This window comes from Caretta caretta, chromosome 1 (assembly GCF_965140235.1).
Source record: "Caretta caretta isolate rCarCar2 chromosome 1, rCarCar1.hap1, whole genome shotgun sequence".
Classification (NCBI taxonomy): Eukaryota; Metazoa; Chordata; order Testudines; family Cheloniidae; genus Caretta; species Caretta caretta.
In genome coordinates this window covers 252793350-252814815 of record NC_134206.1, presented here as the reverse complement: position 1 = coordinate 252814815, position 21466 = coordinate 252793350, and the positions used below count along the sequence as shown (strand labels likewise).

Here is a 21466-nt window from a genome sequence, read left to right as displayed (position 1 = left end):
GTTGTATGTGAGTCCATGCTATCTGACTAGCTGACCTAGTGGCTGCATGTAGGTGTTGAACGGGACCAGAGAACCATGTCTGACTCTAAGCGTAGCAGTTGTGGTGAGTCTGCTAACCAAACTTGCCTTCCCCGAACTGTATGGATAATCACAAATCAGCTTTCAGTATTGTACTGTAAGTTCACTATACCATAACTGTCAGCCATTCAGCATTGTGTAAAACTAGTAGCTGACAGCCCATGCTGTGAGACAGCTGTAATTCATCAAGTCATGTGTGTAATATTGTGGTGATATTCTAAACAAAAAGAGCTTTCTGTCATGTTTGTAGCTGTTCTCATTGCTTCACATTGACTCTACAGATCATCTAGACTTCTGAGTGATGTTTGGGGTTATTGTATGTGCTGGTTGTGGTGTTATTTGCATGGTTGTGTTGATTTGGGCTAGGTTGTGTTGTGCTGGGAGAGATGTGATAATCTGCTTGGGTGACTAATGAAGGGTATGTACTGCCATGAGGATCTATGTGTGTTCAGGGTTATTGTGTATGTTGGTTGTGTAGATGTCTGTGTTGATTTGTGGCAGGTTGTGCTGAGAGATTTGAGTTGATTTATGTAGTTGGTAGCTGGGTGCATGGGTGTGGCAACTGAACCAAGTAATCCACCATCTGTGTAGTCTCTCTCATACAACCAATGAAAATGTTGCATGCAAATTAGCAGTAGAGTATTGGTGCTGATTGGTTGAGTTACCTCTGATATCACAATGACCTAGGGCTCATCTCATCGCATAGATAAATGCCTTACTGTAACTGTATAACATGGGTGTAATTCATAAAGTTAAAATGGCTTAAAACTTAAAAATTGGATGGTAACAGACTGTGAAACTCAGTGACGACTCAACCTGGTGATATTCTGAACAAAAAGAGCTCTCAGCCATGCTCGTAGCTGCTTCTGTTGCTTCACACAGACTCAGACTTTTTAGGCTTCAGAATGACGTTTATGGAATCTTATTATATAGGTGCTCCTCGTCCTTGTGTTCAAAAATTCATAGATTCCAAGGCCAAAATGGACCATTTTGATCATATAGTGAGTCTCACCTCCTGTATAACACAGGCCATAGAACTAATAATTCCAAGAGCATATCTTTTAGAAAAACATCCAGTTTTGATCTGAGTATCCACCAAGACCCTCGGTAAATTGTTCCAACGGTTAATTACTCTCACTTTTAAAAGTTTATGCCCTATTTTAAGTCTGAATTTGTCTAGCTTCAACTTCCTGATATTGGATCATGTTATACCTTTCTCTTCTAAATTGAAGAGCCCATTATTAAATATTTGTTCCCCATATAGGTACTCACAGACTAATCAAATCACCCCTTAACCTTCTCTTCATTAAGCTAAGTAGAATGAGCTCCATGACTCTTATCACTATTTTCTAATCCTTTAATCATTCTTGTGGCTCTTCTCTGAACTTCTCCATTTTATCAACATCCTTCCTGAATTGTGGATACCAGAACTGGACACTGTATTCCAGCAGTGGTTAGACCAGTGCCAAATACAGAGGCAAAATAACCTCTTCTCCAACTCAATATTCCTTTATTTATGCATCCAAGAATTGCATTACCCCTTTTGGCCACAGAATCGCACTGGGAGCTCATGTTCTGCTGATTATGCACCACAACTCCCAAATCTTTTTCAGAGTCACTGCTTTCCAGGATAGAATCTCCTATCGTGTAAGTATGCCCTACATTCTGTGTTCCTAGATATATACAGTTACATTTAGCCATATTAAAATGCATATTGTTTGCCTGTGTCCAGCTTACCAAGCAATCTTGATCACTCTGTAGCAGGGACATGTCTTCTTTCTTATTTATCACTTCCTCGATTTTTGTGTCATCTGCAAACTTGATCAGTGATTTTATGTTTTCTTCCATATCATTAATAAAAATGTTACATAGCGAAGGACCAAGAACCAGTCCCTGCTGGACCCCACTATAAACATTTCTATTCAAAGATGATTCCCCACTTACAATTACAGACCGACAGACCTACAGTTGAGACCTATCAGCTGGCCAGCTTTTTTGTGTGCATTGTTAATATTATATCTTTCTAATTTTTAATCAAAATATTGTGCAGTACCAAGGCAAATGCTTTACAGAAGTCTAAATCTATTACATCAACACTATTCCCTTTATCAACAAAACTTGCAATCTCACCAGAAAAAAGATAAAAAATAAACATCCAGGCTGGGCTCTGTTCCTACACACAGTAAACTGTAAAGGCCCAGACACTGGTTCGGCAGAATTCAATACTGTACACGCTTCATTTGTAGCACAGTGAGCCCTTACCTTCTATGAGTTATATCAGCCCATCCGGGTTAAGCAGAACTTCCCACTAAAATCAGTGGGGAGTTCTGTGTAAACACTGATGGCACAGTGTGTTCCCACTGTTTTTGAATTTCTAAAACCTGTCCTCATTGTTTCACAAAGCTAGCAATATCTATATGCAGCCTTTTGATTGCCCATTACTAACACACGTATCTCAGGCCATGTCTACATTACAAGTGCTACAGTAACACAGTTATGGTGCCATAACTATGCTGCTGTAGTGCAGATGCTTCTTATCGCACTGGAAGGGTATTTTCCGTCACTGTAGGAACTTCACCTCCCCAAGCAACAGTACCTCAGTCGATGGAGGTATTCATCTGTCTACCTAGCTGCATCTACATGGGGGTTAAGTCTGCATAACTACCCCTGAGCTCCATAGCTATGTCTGCATTTTATTTTTATTTCTTTTGGCCACACAATTAGGCAAGTTCTGTACCATTCCCCCCAGCAAGCTACATTACTGAACAAGTTAGGGTGAACCTCAAAATATTCAGAGTTCTGGTTTGGTTCAGATAAGATTCTAAAAATTTACTTAATGAACTTGTTTGACTTTCTCAAGTCAGCACATTGGGCTGGAAATCTCACACAGTATCACTACCTCTTGAAATTTTATCACTAGTGTCATGATATTTGGTGGTGTTCTTCAAGCCACAGCATATGAATTAACGAGACTCTCAGCTGCTTTTTTTTTAAATGAAAGTTTCTAGATGCTTCTAGTCATAGTCAGAAACAGAGCACACAGAGCCTTTCTCATGGGATTTGGGTACTTCCTATAGCAATACTGACTGAAATCAGCAGTGTAAAACACACCTCCAAACATTTCTGATCCTTTATAAAATGGCTATGTAAGTGGGTAGGCATGTGTGGCTGTCCCTCACTGTCAATCTCAGAGGGTGGCTACACCTCTTTGCTGTCACGCACCTGGAACGACAGTCATACAAAGGAGAATTTAGCTGCCTCTAGATCTCAAACCCTCACGCAGGGCAGAGCTGTGAACAGTCTATGAGCCCAGGCCCTCAAGCAGGGTGGGGCACCACACAGTCTAGGGCTCAGGAGGGGGGTGAGCCCCACACAGTCTAGCATCCTAGCTCAGTGGACGGTAGAGCAACACAGGCCTCCTGGCCTATGATGGGAAGGCTGCCACCCCAGGGGTGAGATGGTGGGAGTACGGGGACGCAGGCCCACCTGACTCCACCACGTCCCAGCCCAGGGCCCTAACAGTGGCAGGGTGATCCAGCCACAACATGCTGACCTAGAGTCAGCCAGCAACATAGCCAGATAGTAGTCGACTGCTCCTGGGCTACTACCTGAACCCTGGGGTCATCCTCCGTCTCCCCAGGGTACACTGCCAGTGGCAAGCCCAGCAGCTTCTCAGTATCAGCTGGGGGTAGCTCGGGAGAGTCCTCAAAGCAAAAGAAGTCTTCTGCGGTCTCCTGCATCAGCAGTGAGGAGAACATGTTAATCTCCCTTTGTGGCTGCAACCCAACTGAGCTACAGGGTCCACCTTTTATACTTCCTGTTCCTCTCCCACGCCTCTGCTTCTGGTGTGGTGAGTGTGGCTTTCCTGGTTCTGCCCACTAGGGGGCATCTGGCTGTCCCTTGCTGTCAATCTCCAAGGATGGCCACACCTCTTTGCTACAGGTTGGTTGTGCAACAGGCTAAGTGGAACTGGAGAAAGAGGATAAGATGTCAGGAAGACCATACACTGGTGTGAGACTAGAGGCTCAGGAATGCAGGCATGAGGATTGTACCTGGGCGTGGCTTGAAGACAAACAAGTCATGCCTCAGAACGTAAATTGCCTCTCAATATGTTTAATAGAGCTTTGTTTCTTTCATCTCCATGAGCTTGTTGCATAATTTATTGCTAATTAAATAAGTTGATGGGACTTTTAAAATAAAACTAAAGAGGATTGTGGGGTGAAGGGACAGCTGTGTTACTGAAACCAGGAGCTTCACCCACAGCTCATTTGCTTGGGAGAGACCTGCATAGTCAAAGCCTTCATCCAACTCTCGTATTTAGAAATAAATTTCAAATCATTATCTGATAAGAGGCAAGTGATTCAAAACTAGATGGTTAGCTCAAAATCAGAGATACCATCAATCTCTGAATGCTAGAGAGCCAGATCCTGCCATCCTTACCCACCTTGGTAAAAGGGATTATTGTTATGACATTTTTTCTGTCAACTCCCTACCTGGTATTTATATCTATGAATTGCATTTGCCTTCTTTATTAACCTTTCAGAATAAATGTTTAATTAGCGTCACACCCTGAATTTGATTCTAGAAAAGGGCTATGATATGCCCACCCTGGATTGTTGCAATGGATGAAACATCTTCTTTTCCATGTGTGTTGTGTTAGTGAAAAGTTATGAAAATAAACTTTAAACTGTAAATGTAGAATCCTAATCGTAATTTATCTTGCCCTGTCCCAAATGCACCTTAGAATCTTAATCAGTACAATGGATCTTTATTTTGTTAAGTCTTTATGCACAAATTCTAACCTTTTGTGTTATTTGTTTTTAAAGTATGCGTTATCAAATAAGCCTGAGCACAAACCGTTTGATCCCGAACTGACTGCAGTTCATCCATATCAGGATCAGACCTTCCAACCTGTCTATTTTGTCGCAGAAAATTTTGAAGATGCCAAGGCCAAACTCCAGTGAGTATGTCACCAATGCCCATTCTTTTCATTGAGCCAAATACCTTGGGCCAGATGCTAATCTCCAAGTCATAGGAGGCACTACTACACCCCTGCCCAATCTGGCAGCTGAGCTAAGGTTAGAAGCTGGGCTCCCTTCACAGTGTCAAGATAGATCCAGCCTCATTCCATAAAACATGATGGCTGACTCAGAGCACACACAATCTGCACATTTGTTTAATAAATAAAAGTAAATACTGCTTTTGAAAAGCAATAGTTGCAAATAAGACGCCATCTACATACCTATCCAGCCCCCAGACCCAACATCCAAAAGATGCCTTACTCACGTTTGTCCTCGCAACATCTCTCTGAGGTAGGTTCTGTTTCTGAAAGGTAGAGAGATTAAATGACTTTCCCAAAGTCACACAGAAAGTTTGTGGCAATCAGGAATTAAAGTTAGATCTCTTGTAGCCCCGTCAAGGGGCTTTACCATAAGGCCATCCTTCTATCCCAAATATGTAAGCACAAGGGAACAGAATTAAAATTCACAGTCAACATAGGTTCTGGCATAACATCAGAGTGCAACCTAGGTAACAGGTTTCAGAGTAGCAGCCGTGTTAGTCTGTATTCGCAAAAAGAAAAGGAGTACTTGTGGCACCTTAGAGACGAACCAATTTATTTGAGCATAAGCTTTCGTGAGTAAGCTGTAGCTCACGAAAGCTTATGCTAAAATAAATTGGTTCGTCTCTAAGGTGCCACAAGTACTCCTTTTCTTTTTGCGAATACAGACTAACACGGCTGCTACTCTGAAACATTGCCAGCAGTTAACAGGAACGTCTGAGGAGCAGTGGGGGGGGGGGTAAACATGGGGAAATAGTTTTATTTTGTGTAATGACACATCCAATCCCAGTCTCTATTCAAGCCTAAGTTAATTGTATCCAGTTTGCAAATTAATTCCAATTCAGCAGTCTCTCATTGGAGTCTGTTTTTGAAGTCTTTTTGTTGTAATATTACGACCTTTAGGTCTGTAATCGAGTGACCAGAGAGATTGAAGTGTTCTCCGACTGGTTTTTGAATGTTATAATTCTTGACATCTGATTTGTGTCCATTTATTCTTTTACGTAGAGACTGTCCAGTTTCACCAATGTATATGGCAGAGGGGCATTGCTGGCACATGATGGCATATATCACATTGGTGGATGTGCAGGTGAACGAGCCTCTGATAGTGTGGCTGATGTGATTAGGCCCTATGATGGTGTCCCCTGAATAGATATGTGGAGACAGTTGGCAACGGGCTTTGTTGCAAGGATAGGTTCCTGGATTAGTGGCTCTGTTGTGTGGTGTGTGGTTGCTGGTGAGTATTTGCTTCAGGTTGCGGGGCTGTCTGTAGGCAAGGACTGGTCTGTCTCCCAAGATCTGTGAGAGTGATGGGTCGTCCTTCAGGATAGGTTGTAGATCCTTGATGATGCGTTGGAGAGGTTTTAGTTGGGGGCTGAAGGTGATGGCTAGTGGCCTTCTGTTATTATCTTTGTTGGGCCTGTCCTGTAGTAGGTGACTTCTGGGTACTCTTCTGGCTCTGTCAATTTGTTTCGTCACTTCAGCAGGTGGGTACTGTAGTTGTAAGAATGCTTGATAGAGATCTTGTAGGTGTTTGTCTCTGTCTGAGGGGTTGGAGCAAATGCAGCTGTAACATAGAGCTTGGCTGTAGATGATGGATCATGTGGTGTGGTCAGGGTGAAAGCTGGAGGCATGTAGGTAAGAATAGCAGTCAGTAGGTTTCCGGTATAGGGTGGTGTTTATGTGCTTATTAGCTTATTAGCACTGTAGTGTCCAGGAAGTGGATCTCTTGTGTGGACTGGTCCAGGCTGAGGTTGATGGTGGGATGGAAATTGTTGAAATCATGGTGGAATTCCTCAAGGGCTTCTTTTCCATGGGTCCAGATGATGAAGATGTCATCAATATAGCACAAGTAGAGTAGGGGCATTAGGGGAGGAGAGCTGAGGAAGTGTTGTTCTAAGTCAGCCATAAAAATGTTGGCATACTGTGGGGCCATGCGGGTACCCATAGCAGTGCTGCTGATTTGAAGGTATACATTGTCCCCAAATGTGAAATAGTTTTGCGTGAGGACACAGTCACAAAGTTCAGCCACCAGGTTAGCCGTGATATTATCGGGGATAGTGTTCTTGACGGCTTGTAGTCCATCTTTGTGTGGAATGTTGGTGTAGAGGGCTTCTACATCCATAGTGGCCAGGATGGTGTTTTCAGGAAGATCACCAATGGATTGTAGTTTCCTCAGGAAGTCAGTGGTATCTCGAAGATAGCTGGGAGTGCTGGTAGCTCTTTTAAAACAAGAAGAAAAGGAGGACTTGTGGCACCTTAGAGACTAACAAATTTATTTGAGCATAAGCTTTCGTGAGCTACAGCTCACTTCATCAGAGTGTGTGCGGGGGAGATAATTTCCTAGATATTTTAAAAAAGGTAATAAAAAAATCCTATTGTGTAACAATGCCTTCCCCTGCTCCCAGCAGTGTTTGAACACTGAACCATCAGCACATAAGTGGCAGTAGGAGAAGGCAGCTATTGGTTGTAGTAGTGGGGAAGAGGCTGCTGGGGCCATGTGCTGGGTCAGGGTGGGGAATTTATAAAGGTGAGCCCAATCCAAATCTCTTTTCCCCCACCTCCTGGAGAGGCTGCCTTTTCCCAGGGCTCCCAGTGTACAGTCTGCTATTGCGGAGTAGCAGCAATGTAGGCCTCGCCTTAGGTTACAGTGTTCAGTTATTTTCGCACTCTGCCAAAATGTTGCTGACAACTCACCCGACTGAAGAAAAATGGTGATTTTTCAAAAGTGTAAATCTCAGTTAAACCTGAAGAGAATGTCATGGAACAATGAAAAGGCAATTTTCCGGCTTCAGGGCTTTATCCATGCCAAATTTCAAAAGCCGACTGCAATGGAGGTTTTGCAGCTTCTCAATAAAAAGAAAAGCTTCACAAGAATCCTTCATGGTGGAAAGTGTTAGGTAACCTAAATGTAGGGATTGCTTCCAGCTCCCCGTACAATTATATAAATTCCAAATGGAAACATTGACATAAATGACTGCTACTGATAGTCCCTTCATTCAAAGATAAGGGAAGAGGGCCCACAACATGTGTCTCTGTGAGTGTTTTACTTCTGTGTCAGAATGGTTACCTCTTATTCTAAATAGAAATAAATGAAAATTGAAAGGGTGTGCTACACTTCTGCCTTGCTCCAGCTCATTGATGGTGTAAAACAGGAGTAACATAGTGGTAAATAAGGCCTTATAGGTTTTATATTTAGAATTTTGTCTGCAGAGTCAAATGTCATTTACCTATCTCTTATATTTTCCCCCGCCCCCACCCCCCCAATAGAAAATATGCTCTGAAGATCAAGAAGCCTTTTTATCTTCACTATGATCCATTCACCTGCAGCATAGAGGTTCTGAATACACCTCAGAAAGTCAAGAACACGCTCAGTCAAATGAAAGAGGAGCTGAAAAACCTCTGCTTTGCCCTTGAACAAAACCCTTCTTAAAAACCCGTCTTAGCTGTGCTGAAATGTGTACAAATAACTCTAGAACTTACTGATTTCTAGTGGTGAAACTGTGTGTCGGAAAAGCCTAACTCATGAGTAGCTGAGTCAGTCTAATCACCTCAGTGGGTCAAGCTACACAATCTTAGCCACATTCATGACTTGTTATAGTATGTTTCAGTGACAAACAACAAAATCTTCTACTTTTGATAGGCAATGTAAGCTAGCATTGAGTGGAGTATATTTATCTACTGTTGTACCCTTTATTGCATTATACTGATATATAGAAACCCATGCCACTTTTCTAGGACTATCTCATTGAATGACACCACCTTTCAGACACGCGACTTTTGTTTGCCAATTAAATGACCTCAAACTATCTGGGCTGATAACTGCTTGAAAACATCATCTATAAATTTTTGGAGCTCAGTTCTGCAAACAGTTACTAAGACGTCTAATACGAGTTACCATGCATAGTTCCCTCAATATGCCCTGTAGAAAATGTTTGTAGGATCAGGCCTTGAACTTGTACATGGTATTTATTTGAGACTGCCACTTCATTTAACAGCCTTCATATACTGGTAGATAATTTAGTGCCAGTCACTGGGGCCCAAAGTTTGCTATGGATTTACTTTCCTGTATTTCTCTCTCACACACACAATTTTTCTTTAGAGACATTTTTTTCATTGCATCTTGTAGTAATATATCTGTCTGCTTCTTGCCAATTGGGGCAAAGGCAAAAATGTTTGATGACTAATAATAAATCATTTTTGAATAAATCAAGTTTTTTTAAAAAAACCAAATATTATGTTCATCAAGCTGCTTATTTTGCTTTGTAGGCTGAACCATGTGCTCAAGAAAAAATAGGTGGAGAATAATGCCAGAGAGGAAGAGCTATCAAAATATTTTCTATAGATGGACTCTGCAGGCCATAGGGTCTCGTTCGTGAATTCCCTCTGAGAGACTGAATTTGGATTTTAGTCTTGAGTTTGGCTGGAGCTCAGAGTAGACCTATATTTGGAAGAAATGGCTTTGTTTTGTCCAAGGCCTCACACTTGCCTTGGAGGGACTCCAGGGCCGCCCACACACCCTTGTCTTTTCCAGTTCCTGGAGCAGTGAGAGAAAAAGAAATAACTTAGGGCCAGCTTCTCCTGCCCTTACACATGCTTATTAGTGCCTTACTTCTCGAATAAGGCCATTCATTGCAGTGGAATAACAGTGGCAGAATCTAGTCCTGAGCTGATTTTGGTGTTTTTAACAACACACTATTTTGACAAACTGCAGACTTAATGGCAATTGGCCAGATTCATCCCTGGTGTAACTTCATCAACTCCTATGGAGTTACAACAGTGATTAATGTGACTCATGATTTCAGGGGTAAATTGCTCTTTCCATAAGAGGCAAAACCTGCAGTCCTAGGTCAGGGTCTCATGTGATCCAGCAAAGGCTGTTCCAAAAGCAGCAGTCATCACACTTCCTTAAGGACTAAATTCTTTAACCCTTATTTGGTGTAAGGACAGAGCAAGAACTGCAGGGTTTGACCCAAAATGACGTGGACCAATTGCATTGCTCTTACAATAGCTGTTGTTTCATCATCATAAAATAACCATGAAAAGGCGAGCACATGGTGCCAGATGAGGGTGATAGAGGCTAGCAGCAGACCAAATCAAACAGAAAAAAACTATATATAGTTCACATTTGAGTTGTTTCATGTTAATCTCTCATAGGGTGACTTGAAAGCCAAGTAAAACATGTCTTGTGACTTGAAACTGAACTACTGATGAACTCCCTGTGGTGGATATTTTGCTTATCGTGATAAACTTATTTTTCCTAGATTGGTTGCATGTAAAACAAAACAGTGTATTTTATTAAATCTGTATTGTGTTTTTCTGTGATATGTGGGAGAATTCTTGGGAACGCATTACTTTTTTTTCTCTTAGCCAACTCCATCCCTTACCCATTTTGACCCCTCTGAAGTCTCCAGGTGCCTGATTGCTGCGTTGTGGACTTACAAGGAGTTCCCAGCATGGTCACTTCTTAGGATTTTGTGGACTTGACAAGGCAGGGAGACGAGTCCTAAGTATCCTCAAGTCTTCATGAAATTGGGCCATGTTTCTCCCCATTTCTCACCTCACCTCCTCTTTCCTCCATTGAGGATCTGTATTTCATTGCAAGGCAAAGCTCTCACAGTCCAGTGGGACACCACTATTTCTCAACCACTTCCCTCTGAGACGTCTTCATTCTTTACACTGGGGCGAAGATGTGTTATGGACTGAACCTCCATCCTGACATGACCAATAAAATCAAACAAGGTGCAGGAGAAAATTATGACCCTTTCCCCATGAGTAGAAAGTATCACATCCTCAACAGTCCCACTCCCTACTGACCCAGGAGGAAAGAAGCAAACTCACATGATAAATTCCCAAAGGATCCTAAAACTGGTAATGAACGGATGTCTATACACATACAAAGGGGTCACTTAACCCACCACTGAAATGCAGCCACCTCCAAGATTCCCCTCAAGAGTGAATCTTTATAACTGTTTAATAGCTAACTGAAGCACTACACAGCAAGTTAAGACAGGAAGCAAAGATAAAGGGCCAGATTCTCAGCCCTCAGTCCAGTAGCCTTGCACTACTCAGGATGGACAAAGGGAGTGAAAACTTCACTTAAGTCCCCTTCTGGGGATTCATGGGGGAGTCCCCAGCAGGCATAGAGGCAAGCTATACACCTCCCTCACCACATTACCAGCACAAGGGGCATGTCACAGGTAAGGGGGTGGGGCAGGGGATGACTGGAGCACAATGTGCATTAGCAGTCCCCAGCTGGTGTCTGTGGGTGTTTTCTGATCAATATTGCTATTAAATTTATATTACTCTTGGATAAAAGAGGAGGAAACACTTTCACAATATACATTTAACTAAGTGGTCGGAAGTGCTCCTTTAAGTAGCAAAACAAGCCCCTCCCTCCCTTCCATTGCTGCAGCCCACTTCTACAGCACTGTTCATTGGGATGTTATTGTAGAAGCACGCATCACATGTAACATACCACAAAGGACTGCAAAGACCAGGCAAGGTAAAGTGAGGAAAAAGCTCTTCCAGTTTAGAAGCTAAAACTGAAGCTGAACTAGCTGGTTTAAATCAGTTTGGGATACCACTGGAAATTAAAGGACCTGAGCCTGCTACCACTGAAGTCATGAGGCCAGCACTTCAGCTGACATAAAGCAGTGGGGACCTTTGACTTTAGTAACGTTACACTGATTTATAGCACATGTGGTGCTGCGTCAATAGAAAAATTCCCATTGACTGCAGTGGTGCATAATCAGGATCAGAATTCCATAAAGAAGTCATTTACAGTAACGTCAAATCACAACATTTAGTGACATGTTCCTTTATTTATTAATAGATAATAACTCAGTTGCATGGATTTAATTGAGGTTCATCAAGCGCTATGGATAGACCCACTTTAAATACACTGAAATAGACAGCGAACGAACTCATAGAGAGCAAGTATCAGTTAAGGTGGCAATTAAACAGTGTTGTGTTTCAAGAATGTCTTGAGATGACACAGTTAAGCAACTTTCTCTTTTGCACAACAAGAGTATTAAAAACTTTCTCAACCATATTTTGTAAACTATGTTGTTTTTAAGTGTCAGCCTCCATCCTAAACCCCGCTTTGCCACCAGAATTTATAATGTTGTTAAATATATAAAAAGTGTTTTTAATTTATAAGGGGGTCGCACTCAAAGGCTTGCTATGTGAAAGGCATCACCAGTACAAAAGTTTGAGGATCACTGACTTTGGGGGTGGCCTGGAACAGCTTTTACAGTCCATAGGCTACACCAGAGTTTGGCCACACTGGTAGTCTGTATTGTCTTAGTTAGAGGAGAGGATTCAGTCTCTGATATACTTCCAGTTAGGTCACTCATATGCAGCCATTTTTTCCCTGGGTGGTGTGACTTCCACCCTTACTGCAGTATACCTGTGTACAGTAGTTCAGTGTTATTTATATTTTGCCCACAAGGTGGTAGCATAACATTAATATTTAATGTAAAGACAGAACGTTTCTTAATTCCAGTCCAGCACCCCCCCAGAAGCTTTGTGGGATAGTGTCAGACTTTAATAATCAAATAACGTAAGGGGAAAAAGTGAAGTTCAAACAAGAGTATCCCAAAGCAAGTAAATATTTCTAAACAAACAAGCATACTAAATCCCACTCCAAGCCTAAGAAGAAGGCTACGTGAGAAGCATGAACAACATGGACTAAAAACATGTAACTGAAATGAATCAGCTTGGGTTTGCTATTTTGATTTGGTTTGAGAAGTAAGGGGGCAAATATTACTAACTGTTGCTCATGACGGTTGAAATCAGCTGAGGGGCAGTAGCTGATCATGCTTAGAATCAAACTCCAGAAGACTGGAGGGAGGAAGATGTTGGTAGAGGGTCCTGAGTTGTGGAACTTGTTCCTGCTGTCCTCCACCAGAGCCTAAATTCACCGACTTTCAAGACAGTATGCAAGATCCATTCCTTTAGCTAAGCAGTCGCTTGACTAAGGCTCGCTTGGTTTCCCTAAAGTCGGTTGGATTGCTTACCAGGGATCATGGCTATTTCTGCAGTCTTCCGTGGTAGTACAGATTAAAGTGTTCTTTTAAAATGTGCAATGCATCCAGATAGTATGGAGATCATGGCATCATAAGTCATCAGATAATTAAGTATGGACATTAGTACTTAACACCATTAATCTGCTATGTAATATAGTGAGCATAGTGAACATCTCATGATGACCCATGATTTCCCATAGTTCACTTAACTTTCTTGGTTCACAAGGTTAGAGCCAATTGATTTGGAAGAGTCAATCTTCTAATCCACCCGAAATAAGAGTTTACTGTTCACTGAAATCACCTAGCTTGTCCCTCTTACCCAACTGATAGTCTTCTACACTGGGATTTATATACTGTTGATATCACTATGTTTGAATACGTGAAAACTAATCAAGTTTTTTCACAGACCACTACAGCGTCTGAGAGATTCTGGTGCTGTCCCAGTTAACTAGAGCATTAACATTTCCTCTCCCATAGCAGCTGGAGATTTACTTTCTTTAACAGTTATCAAAACCAGAAAGCCGAATCTTGAACTTCTTGGCGTTACTGGAACTACCTGCATGTGTAATGGTTATGTACATGAATAAGGGTTTGCAGGATACGGCCCATAATGAGGGTGAGCATGCTGCAGATTATAAATACTGAATAAAACCATGTAATTTCTTAGCTTCCCAATGGCATCTCTATATTCTGTAGGTGCTATTTCTGTGTGACCATAATTCTTCATCCATGGCTAGTGTACTGAGTTTGGAGATAAAAACATATAGCTTGGAACCCCTTAAAAGGCTTTTATTTGTAGAAGCAATGACATAAAAGAAAATCATTTAAAAGGAGGTCTTAATTATATTTCTGTTTCCAAACCACACAGCATAATGAGGGTGGAACGTGATTACAATAAACTGTTGTTTAGCAAATCATCATTAATGAAGTTAAGAGCAAAAATCTGGGTGTGATCAAATAGTGTGAGCCCATTTTTTATTGCACATTTGGAGTAAACATAAATCTTTCTGTAGATCAGTTGAGGAAACCGGACATATCATATATCATCTTACTTGTAGGGCCAAATCTTGATCATATGGAAATCAATAGGAGTTTTGTTATAAACTGTAATAAGATCAGAATTTCATCTTTAAAACATTATAATGGAAAAGGGGGAAAAAATCCGTAAGCCTAAAATTTCTAAAGTGACTATTGATTCTAGGTGCCTTAATTTTGGGGTGCCAAATTTATAGATACGTAGAGTCCAAGGTAAATTGTTCTAATGGTTAATTACTCACAATTTTAAAAAATTACACCTTATTTGTAGTCTGACTTTGTCTAGCTTTAACTTCCAGACATTGGATCATGCTATACTTTTCTTTGCTATGCTGAAGAGCCCATTATGAAATATTTGTTCCCCACATATGTAATGATAGCCTGTAATCAAGTCACACTTTAACCTTCTCTTTGTTAAGCTAAATAGATTGAGCTTCTCAAGTGTATCATTATAAGGCATGTTTTCTAATCTTTTAATCATTCTCATAGCTCCTCTCTGAACCCTCTCCAATTTATTAACATCTTTCTTGCTTCTGGCAGTGGTCACATCAGTGCCAAATACAGAGGTAAAACACCTTCTCTACTTCTACTCAAGAGTCCCCTGTTTATCCATCCAAGCATCACATCAGCACCTCACACTTTTGGCCACATCACACTGGGAACTCATGTTCAGCTAATTATTCACCATGACCCCCCAATCTTTTCTACATTTCATCTAATAAATCAGTTTTAAAGAGATCTGGGTTTCAAAAACTACAGAGCACCCACACTCAAAGTCAGGCCCCTTTCATTTTGATTTTCCTCAGTTTTATTGATTCATAGAGTTTAAGGCCAAAAGCGATCATTAGATCATCTAGTCTGATCTCCTGTATATCATAGGCCCTTAAATTTCACCCAGTTACCCCTGTACTGAGCCCCATAACTTGTGTTTGATTCCCTTAAATTGTCTCAAGTTGGGCACCTAAGAACTGAGGAATCAAAATTGCTAGTCACTTTTGGAAATGTAGGCCTCCAGATTTTTAATTACCCCGTTCCTGGAGATACTCATGACCTCTGCAAGGTGTTCAGAAGTACTTCCACTGACTTTAGTGGATTTTGGATTAGGCCTATAAAATCAGCATAAGCTGCCTTTTTAGGACGGCCAGGACTACTTGGATTCCATCCTCAAACCATTTCTTTTCTTCACCTTCACCCTTTATATTCAGGTGCGGGTAATGAATCACCTGCTTGCTTCAGTGAATCAATACAATCCATTTAACCCTTCCCCAGCAGGATCAACATCTGCTAACACAATGCAGTGTTTCAAACAAACTCCTCCTGCCTATTACAGAGAGTGATCAATCTTTACAGGAGAGTATCAGCATCAGAAGTGGGCAGTGCAAAAGTGTCCTCTGCCCCAGTATAGTAGGCTGCCCTATGCCAGGGTGAGGGTATTCTTTAAAACCAACACAAAATTAAAAAATGCTATAAAAATACACTAACTCAACCAAAATGACAGTATGTGGATTCTCTCACCATGCACCAACACATGTCACAAAACAGATTTCCTGTACCAGGCATCTTAGTGAAAACAGTCACCATAGGCACAATTTCCAAATGTGAAAACCTGAACACTTAAGGCTAGGGGAAATCTAACTCTGCAAAGATTTTCACCTTCCCAAACTAGGCTGAGCACTGACAGTAGCTAATGTGCTCTCAGCACATACTCTTGTTTAGGCTTGTCACATTCACGCTCATTTCTGCCTGGACATTAATTGTGGAACCTTTGCACCTGTAGAGCTCTAGCCTGCCAGCACCCTCACTGTGGACATTACTGCCAGATTCTCCATTCTTCAGTCTAATACCTGCTTTGCATTCTCCTAGACTGGGGCAACCCTACGTCCCGTTTTGGCCGGGACAGTCCCTTTTTTAAGCCCTGTCCTGGCCATCCCGACTTTTTTTCCGAAAGGAGGCATTTGTCCTGTTTGCTCTTGCTGACTTGCTCAATTGGCAAGAGCAAACAGGACAAATGCCAATTTTTTGAAAAAAAAAAAGTGGGGTGGGGTGCAGAGGGGGTGAGTGAAGATGCCAGCCCCCCGCAGGAGAGAGGCAGGGCTGGTGGCAGGGGAAGAAGCAGAGTTGCAGCATGCGAGGCCCCCCGCAGGCTTCCAGCAACCGGGCGACATATTTGGTCTCATATTTATCTGCTCCTTTTTGTGTTGTGTATTGTTTGTTTTACTGTATTATTGTGGGTGGTTTTTCAATTAAGCTTTCACTATGTTTTGACTGGTTTCAGAGTAGCAGCCGTGTTAGTCTGTATTCGCAAAAAGAAAAGGAGGACTTGTGGCACCTTAGAGACTAACCAATTTATTTGAGCATAAGCTTTCGTGAGCTACAGCTCACTTCATCGGATGCATCCAATGAAGTGAGCTGTAGCTCACGATAGCTTATGCTCAAATAAATTGGTTAGTCTCTAAGGTGCCACTAGTACTCCTTTTCTTTTTATGTTTTGACTGTGTATTTATCATGTGGTACAGCAGCCTGAGAACATTATAAATACATGAATTATTAGTGTAAAGTGGAATTTTCAAAAGGGCTCAGAGTTGGACGGACTCTGTTCCCTTTGAACTCACTGGAGCTTTACCAAAGACTTTAATGGGAGCAGAGTTAGGCCAATGATGAGCACTCTTGAAAAGGCCACCTGGAGATCTTTACAATGTATGTTCTCAGTTTACTTCAGTTTTTCCTAAGGTCGGAGAACCCAGGAGCCATCCTTGAGCCTCCAGGGAGTCTGGATCTGGACATTTAAAGGGTTTATTGAGTTTTCATAGTAATGGCATTCTGTGTATTGAGATTCAGGCATAACTACGACATCATATGGGCAGCTTACCAGAATTTCCATACTTTATTTTCTTGGCCTCACCTCCAGGTTAGCAAAGTTTGATGTTTCAGTATTTATTAAATTTTAAAAAAACTAGGATCAACTTGAAGCCAACTCTGCCATAGTCCATTCAAGGATCCCTAATGTCCCCCAGGTCACTGAAAGGCACTAAGGGGGAGCCTAGTAGAGGAAATTTCTGAGACTTCAGGGAGGCACTAAAGGGGAAGAGAGGCCCTGTGCAGCTTGTAAAGTCCAGAGGAACAATAGCAAAGTTGACAGGCTCTGCAAGAATTCCTGTGGCGAACACAAGATGAACAAGTAGAGTGCTTCCCAGTCACATGACACATGACAGCAGCTATTTAGGCACCTGGTAGCCTTTGGCTACATTATTCCTAAAAAGTGCATGCTGTTGATACATTGCTTAAGGAGCACATAACTGGCTGATAGCAATTTCCAAACAAAGTACAAAGCCAGCATGCTATATATAGAATATCTCTGTGTTCCAAAAGTACATAGACATTGATGTTACTAATATTTAAATGATAACCATGAAACCTTCCAAGACTAGTCCATGGCACCAGTCCTTGCCAGACGCAACAAAATAACCAAATTTGGAGTTTCCAGGTCAAGGCAGTTTTTAGTTATGACACTCCTTTAACAAAACACACACATTAGGAAAAAGTAAAAAAAGTGAGATCACTCCCATTTTTAAATATCTCCAAAATGCCTTGCCTTATTTTTCTCAAACTTTCCAAGACAATTCTAGCCAGCTGTAGGAACATGCCTGTGAAATTTCAGGTGGATTGATTTCATCCTGACAAAATTAGTGAGGAATTCAAAGTCAGGCTTATAATGGAAGGCTTTGCATCGATCTTAACTATGGAAGAAACAAGCATCACTCCATCTTGTAATATACTCTCAGCCAGAACTAACAATAGCTTTGCCTCCGCTACTACAGAGTTGAGCCAAAAAAACAGAAAGACACAAGGCCAAAGACAAACCAAAAGACACGACGCAGAGACAGAGAAGACAGACAGAATAAAAACCCACCCCACATGAAAACATAGATCACACATAAGAAAAGCTGCCTCTGAGAAAGCCTGTTCAGACATTAGGAGATAACTGAAACTCCAGGGGATGGCAAAACTACCTAACCTGACCTGCAGCAGAGAAAAATTAATGAAAACAAGGAGGAGAAATTGGCAGGAAAAAAAGTGAAGTTTGTCACTTAAAAAAAATCATTGTTAATTATGACAGTAAGCAAAGCAATAAAATACAAAATGTTGGAGCAGGCCAATACCAAAGGAATTCATTCTATAATTACATGCTAATAAAAAAATGTCAAAACACAATAAGATATTGCAGAGTTATTTGTTTTTTGTGCAGCATGCACATCTACGCCACCATAAAAGGGAAAAAAATTATATGCTAGCTGAGTGTGGGGATGACAAGAAAGGGATCATAAAGGAAAGGAAGAGGGAGGAAAGGAAAGAAGGGAAAAGGAATGAAAAATGGTAAGAGAGAGGGCTACAATCAGAGGAGGAGACACCCAGCAAGAAGTTGTGATAAAGAGGCATCCTCATTGTCCTTTGGGATAAAGATAAGAATAACTTGCAGGAATTTCCACCCCAGAGGGCTAGACCCGCAGCTGGCTTTGATGAAGCTATGCTGATTTTTATCAGCTGATAAATCAGCTGAGGATCTGGCCACCAGAGTGCATAATCCCTAATTTCCTTGACAGTAACATGCTCTCAGAAGTGCTCATTGTTGGTCTATGGGAAGTTTTACCATTTTTACCATTTCAATATCCCACCTTGCATGTAAACCTCAATTTATTTATTTTTTTTCCTGGAGAAGAACCCCAGGCTCCCTCTTCTTCACTCTCACTTAGATCTGAGATTCAAATTGTCCAGCAAATTCATCCTGTTACTTTGCATTTCTTTTTCCTCCCTCTTTCTTCCCACCATGTCAGCAGCACAGCAAATGCCTTTCCATTGCTCCCTGCCAGGGATTAGACATGGGTATGTACTGGAGATTTAAGGAACTTCCATGTCCTCTGATCTTTTCCCTACAGCTAAATCAATAGCTACCTTTTCTCATGCTCCTTTTCTACCCCGAGAGAACAGCTGCACTGTAAACAGACCATTTAAATGTCTATATACAGGTTCTTTCTAACATCCATGATAGAGTATGGTGCACCTAGGTATCATCCTAGGTATGATCCTCCACCCACTGAAAAGACCCTGAATCTAATTTATCAGTGACCTCTGTTCCTTGTTCTCCCTGCCCCTGCCCCTGTCCTTCCACATTTTTCTTTGCCAGAAACTTGAATGTAAGTCCCATGACCCAAGTCCGGGAAAATGGAGAATAAAATGAGGAGAAGCTAAAAGGACTGCAGCTATCACTAACAGCTTTATCCTAACCCACTGCAAACAAAATGAACAAAAGACAACAAAACCAGAGTCTTCAGGAAGCGCACACCAGCCTCGGCAACAGTCATCCCCCTTTCTCCAATACCCTCCTTCGTTTCCCTTGTTATCACTCATAATCTAATATCAAAATATAAGGAACAACCTTACATTTTTGCATGACTCACTGAAGGCAATGGAAGCTTGAGTGTTTGAGGAATGCAGGACAGGACCCAGATCTGAGGCCAGGACTATGCCTTTTACTTGTTTGAAAAGTGCTGTGCACCTTTAGGTTGATCTGTCCCACATGAAGAATAATACATAACTAATAAAAACAACATAGCCAAATAAATAAAATAAAATAATGATATGGGTAAAACCAGCCAACACTCTGCTCTCAAATGAACTCACACAGAAAAATTTAAAAAGACAAAACCACCCTAGCAGCCAGGAGCGAACACTTCTCACAAAGCGATCACTCCAGACTTGATCTTTTAATACTCGTCCTCGTGGGAAATCTACACAATCCCTTCAAAAGGTGAGGCTGGGAACTTAAATTCATAACTCTGCTATGAATAACCATGGACTTAATAGGGACACTGGTCTTACACTCTTTAAAACAATTTTAACAAACCTTACCACTGGCTAACCTTTAATTGGCCATTTCAAACCCTTTATGCATTATCATCTAACCCCCAATTGCCCACGTCAAGGGACTACCTCACCCTTTCTGCTCAAACTATAGGTCCCAGCTTGTATTTAGTTCAGACACTCTGCTTCCTTCCCCAGATCTGAAGAAGAGAGCTGTGTAGCTCACAAGTCTGTACCTTCCACAAACAGAAGTTGGGCCAATAAAATATATTACCTCACCTGCCTTGTCTCAAAAATAGTTGTAGTAGTTTTACATTGCACTAAGTCTTGTTCCGACTGTTCAATTTTTCTCCAGATAGGAACAGAAGTATTGTAAATTATTATTATTACTTATTTTGCTCGTAGAAGCCCGAGTCATTGGCCACAGCCCCATTGTTCGCAGCACTGTACAAACACAGAACACAAAGACAATCCCTGCTGTATAGAGCTTATGCGTGAGAATGGGATGAGCTGAACTTATATGTGCTACATCCTGATTTTCCCCTATTCTGATAGACCCTCACTAGTTTCCCTATCACTGATTGGCTTCAGCAGCACGGGTGAACTGAATTTGATGCCACTGGAATTCTGCAACTGAGTTGATTCTGCTCCTGCCTCTTGGGCAGACAGCCAATCAGAAAGTGCAGCCAGACCAGTTCCAGGCTTGCAGCAGCACCGAATTCAGCGCACTGGAGCTGCTGCGAGTAATCAGTGGTAACAAAGGGAGCAAGAGTACTGCTGCTGGAAATGGGACAAAGCACCAGCGTTATCTCTCCTTTTCACAGAAACATACCTCGCTTTATACAGAATTGCTTGGCAAATATTTTAATACAAACAACCTCAGCACAGTTGCCAATGCAGGCTCCAAATAGACAGACTTGTTTACCATCTGGACCCGTGCCTTAAAACTTGCCCTGCTTATTCAACAGAAAGTTAACCCCAGAACATGTATCATCACTGCTGCAGGGAAAATCTCCAGAAAGATAACATCCTAACCTAACTCTCCAACTGAACCCAGGACATTGACCATGTTTTATCACATCAAGTGCCCTTGTAGTCACTCAGAGTAAATAAGCAAACAAAGACGTGCAGGTTGAATCACGTAACAACTGGGGTTACTGGGGCCTGCATATATATTTGGCTCTGCACCAACCCCTTGCCTTAACTTGAAAACTCCTGGAAATCTAACTTTGCGCATAATTTTAAGATATGAAATGGATCTTTTCAAATATTTCGGCCATCCCAGCTCAGAAGTTATCTTCTCCTTTCCCTTTCTTAAAAAAAGTATGAAGGTGAATGCTGAAGAAAGAAAATTCTGCCAGCAACAGAGTGTTGAACTCTCCTCCAGAGCAGAGCTGCCAAAGACCAT

The 21466-nt window shown here is 41.6% G+C and overlaps 1 protein-coding gene across 1 annotated transcript in view; it reads left to right on the top strand.

Moving 5' to 3' along the window:
* LOC125627430 (tyrosine 3-monooxygenase-like) overlaps positions 1 to 10459 on the top strand; it is a 46409-nt gene extending 35950 nt beyond the window's left edge. Inside the window, exons 11-12 of the mRNA XM_048831527.2 lie at positions 4905 to 5038; positions 8405 to 10459. Coding sequence (XP_048687484.1) covers positions 4905 to 5038; positions 8405 to 8567 — 297 coding nt within the window. The 3' untranslated portion in view covers positions 8568 to 10459. The remainder of the gene's footprint in view (positions 1 to 4904; positions 5039 to 8404) is intronic.
* Positions 10460 to 21466: the final 11007 nt, after the last annotated feature.